The sequence below is a fragment of the Chiloscyllium plagiosum genome, unplaced genomic scaffold (assembly GCF_037043375.1).
Source record: "Chiloscyllium plagiosum isolate Xiang-an unplaced genomic scaffold, Cpla_swu_hap1 HiC_scaffold_20, whole genome shotgun sequence".
NCBI classification, from domain to species: domain Eukaryota; kingdom Metazoa; phylum Chordata; class Chondrichthyes; order Orectolobiformes; family Hemiscylliidae; genus Chiloscyllium; species Chiloscyllium plagiosum.
The window spans coordinates 29,240,276-29,247,023 of record NW_028270158.1 but is presented as its reverse complement, the minus strand read 5'-3'; the positions used below and the strand labels follow the sequence as shown (position 1 = coordinate 29,247,023).

General features: G+C 41.4%; 1 protein-coding gene across 5 annotated transcripts in view; it reads right to left on the bottom strand.

Annotated features, from left to right (window-relative positions):
• Nucleotides 1–6,748, bottom strand: part of lcmt1 (leucine carboxyl methyltransferase 1) — a 63,440-nt gene that overhangs the window by 31,067 nt on the left and 25,625 nt on the right. For all 5 annotated transcript variants that reach the window (XR_015760557.1, XR_015760558.1, XR_015760559.1 and 2 more), the window contains exons 8-9: nucleotides 6,298–6,418; nucleotides 5,542–5,643 (exon numbers count right to left, since the gene is read on the bottom strand). Coding sequence is in view for 2 of the 5 variants with exons in the window: in XM_087997761.1 (XP_087853887.1) it covers nucleotides 5,542–5,643; nucleotides 6,298–6,418 (223 nt within the window). In the remaining 3 variants the exon portion in view is untranslated. The remainder of the gene's footprint in view (nucleotides 1–5,541; nucleotides 5,644–6,297; nucleotides 6,419–6,748) is intronic.

Sequence of the window (6,748 nt, the reverse complement as noted above, 5' to 3'; positions counted from 1 at the left end):
GAGGAAAGAGAGAGAGAGAGGAAAGAGAGAGAGAGAGGAAGAGAGAGAGAGAGGAAAAGAGAGAGAGAGAGAGAGGAAAGAGAGAGAGAGAGGAAAGAGAGAGAGAGAGGAAAGAGAGAGAGAGGAGAGAGAGAGAGAGAGAGAGAGAGAGAGAGAGAGAAAAGAGAGAGGAAAGAGAGAGGAAAGAGAGAGAGAGGAGACAGAGAGAGAGACAGCAAAGACAGAGAGAGAGAGAGACAGAGAGAGAGAGAAGGTTCTTAGCTGAGCAAAGAGAGAGAATTTGAACTTGAGAATTTGCGACGTAGTCAGCAAAGTCAGGTTAACAGGATGGAGATTAAAAGAGAAGGTAGTGATATATACAAATATGTCAAAAATCTGCCACTTTTGATAAGAAAGATATTGAAGCCTTCTTTATTTCATTTGAAAAACTGGCTAGGTCTGAGGATTTATGGGTAATGTGAGTGCAGACTAATCTGGTCGGCAGAGCTAGTGAGGTATTTGCTGCAGTGTCAGATGAGGTCAAGACATTATGAAGAGGTTAACAGGCTATTTTGACTGCTTATGAATTGGTAACAAAAGCATATCGACAGCGGTTCAGAAAGACAAAGAAGGTACAAGGTCAGACTTATGTTGAGTTTGAAAGAATTAAACATAGTCATTTTGATGATGGGTGTGCGCTTTAAAAATAGATAGGACCTTGGAAGCTCTAAGAGAGATTATTCTGCTGGAGGAGTTTAAAAACTCAGTTCCAGGGATGGTAAGAATTCATGTAGAGGAACAGAAAGTTCAGGAAGTGAGAAGGGCAAAAGAATTAATAGACAAATACATGTTGATGCATAAGACAAGCTTCTGACCAGAATTTTGTCCTGCGAGGGATGGAAGTTAATAGAAGGGGAGATCCTGCACTACAAAAGAAAGATTAGAGAACAGTGGTAAGAATTTACCACAGGTTAAAGCAGCCCAAAGGGGTGGACAGAAGGTGAAAGGCCTCAGGTGTTTTCACTGTAATGGAGTGGGACACAGAAAACTACAGTGCCGGTGGTTTCAGAAGGGCACTGGAAAAGTGTTTTCACTGCCAGAAGGTGGACACGTCAAGTCACAGTGCTAGTTGTTAAAGAAATGCACTGTGGGAAAAGATGTGGTAAAAAGAAACGAAGCCAGTGGCATTAGTGAAGATAGTAAAAGAAACTGCAAGAAGAGCCTATGAGCTGCAGGAGTGTGCACAGCCTAGGCAGGGGCTGAGCATGCAGTTAGGACCTGATCTCTATAAAGAATTCACCTCTGTGGGTAAAGTTTACTCAGAAAGAACAGGGGGAGAAGGACAACAAGTTCTAATTTTGAGATACAGGATCTAACCAGTTGCTGATAGTACAGGATGAGCAAATATGCACTCTTTCTGATCTGTTACCCGAGAGTGTGGTAATTTGTGGGATAGATGGACAGAAATTTAGTATTCTCCTATGCAAGATCAGGTTGAAATGCCAACTCAAGACTGGGAAAGTTACAGTGGGAGTGATTGACAGAGTGTCACTTCCAGGAATTCAGTTCTTGGGAATGATTCGGCAGGATCCAAGGTGGGAGTGACACCCCTCGTTGTGGAGAAGCCCAAGGAAGACCAAGAAACAGAAATATCCTAGTATTTTCCTGGTAACCAGATCACACTATCATAAGTCACAGCACAAAGTGAAAAGTAAAGAGGAAGATGAAGGAGTTGAGTTTCAGTTAGCGGATACTCTGTTTGATGTAATGGTGCAGGAAAAACCTGAACAGGCAGAGGGCCAGACAGAAGTGTTTATACCTGCAACAGCAAGACAAGACAATAACAGATATATAAGTGGAAGCATACTCAGAAAAGGAGGCACAAAATATGCTGGAGGGTCATTATCTGAAAGATAGAATCCTAAGACGGAAATGGAGACCACGGCAGGTTAGTGCAGACAAGAAATGGGCCAAAATGCACCAGATTGTGTCGCAGCTAGTATACAGACAGGAGGTACTATGGGTAGCAAATGAACTACCTGTAGGAGGTCACCTAGGGGTACGAAAGACTCAGGCTAAGGTCAAAAAAAACATTTTTATTGGCCTGGAATGCACAAGGATGTGGTTAACTTTTGCAGTACGTGTCATACATGCCAAATGATAGGTAAGCCAAAGGTGGTAATAAAACCAGCAACTTTGTTGCCAATTCCCACATTTGAAGAACATTTCACACGGGTTATAACTGACTGTGTAGGTCCCCTCCCGAGAACTAAACGTGGGAACCAGTACTTGTTAATCATAATGGATGTGTTTACCAGATTTCCGAAGGCAATGCCATTACGGAGTATCAAGGCAAAAAGGGTAGTAGAGGAGTTATGAGCTTTCTTCACTCGGTATGGGCTACCCAGAGAGATTCAGTTGGACCACAGGTCAAACTTTAGTGGAACACTGTTTAAGAAGGTTATGGCTAGCTGAGGTACACAACACTTTAAATCCAGTGCGTATCGTCCTGAGTCCCAGGGAACTTTAGAAATGTGGCATCAGACCTTGAAGACCATGTTGAGAACATACTGTCAGGACTACCCAAATGATTGGGATAAAGGTATCCCATTCATATTGTTTGCCATTAGAAATGCCCCAAACGCATCTACTCAGTTCACTCCCTTCGAGTTCATATTTGGGCATGAAGCAAGAGGCCCTTCGAAATTAATTAAAGAAAAATTCACAGGACCAAAGTTGGAGATCTCACACTTAGATTATGTATCGGAGGTGAGGGAGAGACTAACTTGTGTCGGTGCGTTAGCTAAACAGCACCAAAAGAGGTCATAGTGTAGAATGAAGCAAGTGGCAGATAAAAGCTTTGAGACTTGGACATTTTCCCAAGGGGATGATGTGTTAGTACTGTTACCAGTGATAGGGCATCCCTTCAAAGCCAGGTTTAGTGGTGCCTATCAAATTGAGAAAAAGTTAAGTCAGGTGAACTATCTAGTAAAGATGCCAGACAGAAAAAAAGTGTATCGGGTATGTCATGTTGAAACCATATTATACTGGAGAGAAAGAACTGGAGAAACAGGTATTAGTTACTACCCAACAGAGTGAGGAATCAAATCCAGATGGTGTGGATTTTAATGTGCCTCAAAATAATTAAAAAATGAATAAGTCCTTGAAGAATGGAATTGGTTAGTAAGCTGTCTTAGGAGCATAGAACACAGTTGAAAGACTGGACATATGTAAGGACATATGTAAGAATCAGATGGGGAGGATTAATGCTATTGGACGTGAAGTAGATGTAGGGAATACTTCTCCGATTAAACAACATCCCTATCAGCTTAAGCCTTCCAAAGGCAGACAGGTTCAGATGGAGGTGGAGGCCATGTTCGATGAGGACATCATCGAACCAAGCCAGAGCGAGAGGAGTTTGCCGATCGTCTTAGTTCCCAAACTGGATGGCATTCAACGATTCTGCGTGGATTCTCAGAAGATCAATGCCATTACAAAATCAGACTCATAGCTAATTCCTAGTTTGGAGGAGTGTACCGAGAAAGTCAGACAAGCTAGTTATGTCACCAAATTGGACTTAATGCGTGGTTAGTGGCAGGTACCTTTATCAGAGACAGCAAAAGAAATTTCTGTGTTTGTAACCCCAAATGGATCTATCAGTTTAAAGTGATGCCCTTTGGAATGAAGAATGCACCCGCCACATTCCAAAAACTCATGCACAGAATTGGGTTAACAAACTGTGCTGTCTATATGGATGATGTAGTGATCTTTAGTAAGTCCTAGAAAGAACACATGGCACAGCTGGCAAAGCTCTTTGGATGACTTCAAGAAGCAAAACTGGTTATTAAAAAAACTGAATTCGCGAAAACAGAGGTAATGTTCTTGGGACATAACATTGATCATGGAAGGGAAGGTTGACCCAATGGAACGCAAAGATGAAGGACATCAAGGAATTTCCACGACTAACCTCGAAAAAAAAGAGGCACTTCAATTCTTAGGACTAAGCGGATTCTATTGGAATTTTGTCCCAAACGTCAACAGTTGCTGGTTTAAATTAAGCAAGGGGGTTTACCCATGTCATAACATCAGGAACTTGGGAAAGGATGACCCCCATCCTGCTGCAAGGCTCCTTCAACAGAACCTTCCAAATCGTCAACCATTGTGGGCACAGTGGTTAGCACTGCTGCCTCACAGCGCCTGAGACCCAGGTTCAATTCCCGCCTTAGGCGATTGTCTGTGTGGAGTTTGCACGTTCTCCCCGTGTCTGCGTGGGTTTCCTCATGGGTGCTCCGGTTTCCTCCCACAATCCAAAGATGTGCAGGTCAGGTGAATTGGCCATGCTAAATTGCCCGTAGTGTTAGGTAATGGGTAAATGTAGGGGTGTGGGTGGGTTGCGCTTCGGCGGGTCGGTGTAATGTAATGTAATCTAATCTAAATGTAATGTAATGTAATGTAATTACCACTTCAAAATAGGAAAGCAACAGATGCATGGCAATACCAGCGACTGCAAGTCTTCCTCCAAAAAACCATACCACTTGGACTTGGAAGCATAATTGCCAGTCCTTCTTTGGTACTGAGTCAAGCCCTGGAACACCTTTCCTTCCAGCGCTCTGGGTGTACCTATAGCATACAGACAGCAGCCCTTCAAAGGCAGTGCTCAAAACTACCTTCTCAAGGACAATTTGAGATGGCCTATAGACACTGGCCTAGACAGAAACACTCACAGTACAATGAAAGAATTAAAACAACTGTATTTGAAGAGGGAAAACAAGACAAGGAAATATATGATAACCTAAACTAAATGGTATTATACTGAGAATTGCAAAGGTGCAGTCGGGCCAGGTGCTATGTCCACAAGTCCCTGAACAAAGCAGGACAGATAGGGAGGATAATTGAGCAAGCATACAAGCTACTTCTTTAGCTGAAGAATAATAAAGAGCAGTGAGGTTATGCTAGAACGATAACTCATAAGTTTGGATGCAGTTAGAGCATGTGTACAATTGTGGTGACAATATTTCAAGAAAAAGTGTATTTGAGAGTGTACAGAGATTAAACAAGGATACTGCCAGCAGTGAAAAACTTTAGCTATGAGGAAGTGGTGGATAGTGGATAGCAGTGAGGTTGTTTCCTTTGGAACACATGAAGTAGAAGGGAAATTTAGGTGAGTTAGGAAAAACAATGAGAGACTTCGATAAAGTAACGAGGAAGGACCTACTTGGCTAAGCAGTGCAGTTGATGATCTGGGGATGTAAACTACTTGGTAGAAGAATTAGAGGGAAGGGGAGGAGACAATAATTCACCCAAACATTGGTGAGGATATGTAACCCACTGTCTGAAAAGGTAGTAAAGCCAGAAACCCTTCCTGCATTTAAAAGGCGATCGAAAGCTATGGACCAACTGCAGGGAAAGTGGGATGGGACTTGATAGCTCTTTCTCAGTTTGCCTAGGCACAATGGCTGAAAATGTTTCTTCCACGTAGCAAAATGTGATACTGCATGCCTTTTTGAGGGGAAAGACTGAAAAACAAGTTAATAATGCAATTGTGCCAAAAGTATACACAACCTGTGTATCCAGAGTTTGACAGATATCGACTCCAGCAAGGTTACACTGCCGACGCTGTAGGTTTTCAATCATCACCTGACCAAACCGATCAGTCATGTTCACCTGAAACATACACAACCATTATAATTTCCCCATACGCTGGTAGGCTGCAAGATCTCTGACTGTACAATGGAGGATGCTGTGTGGAAAATGCAGAGATGCTCTCAGAGAAAAGCCAAATGATTTACTAACAGCAACATTTTACACTCAAAAGTTCAGAGCATTTCTCATAGAGAAATGATTCAAGGTGTTACATAATGTAGTCTTAACAGTGGCCATTGTTTTCTAGGCAAACACAGCTGGCTCCTGTGTCTGCAATTTCCCAAAACAGCCAGATAGATAAGTCAATATTACATTAGATTACATTGATTAAAGAATCTCCGGAGAATTTTTGCTCGAGCAAGACAGATAATAGTGGCACCAACACTAATTCCATATGCCCTCAATTATCTCAATGTCTCCAATTATGAACAATACTAAATGCTTTTAAATAAAAAAGCTAATAGCAAAGTTTTATGATGTTTTAATTTTAATATCCCAATCAGCTATTAAGATTATTATTTTACTATCCTAATTTTAGTTTTATGGCATATTTGTAATCGCTTCACCAAGTGAAGTCAAGAATAAATTAAAATTATTCAAAGTCACAAAATTCACGTCCTCATTACAAGGATGTCTAAGCAAGCCACTACCTGTAAACACTGAAATGAGTTTTACCTGCTCATAATTGACAAACATAGTTGTATGAAACGTAGTTGAAGCCCATTTGATTAATTCTGTCGATTTTTCAGGTGTAATATAAACAAGGACACATTCTGCCAGTAGCAACGTTGGCAAACTGTAAGAAAAGTAACACTGTTACATTGCTGCTGTAATAACCATTGGGAATTCTCGGTTGTAGAGAATCAAATGTATGCTGTTTATGAACTTGATTATAGACTCTATACCTATTGCACTACTAGTTGTGAGTGTACCTTAGTTAGAAATCACAATTCTGAAAGGAAACTAGAAGCATGGATTCAGGTACCATGAGGAATTGGCAAAACTGAAACAATTAAGGAAGAGTGAGGTTAAAATGGAGGCGGCATCAATGAACTGAAGACTGTTCATCAGCATGTGGTTTTTCAAAATTCAATCCCGTTATTATTTTTGTTACTGAACCAGTAAC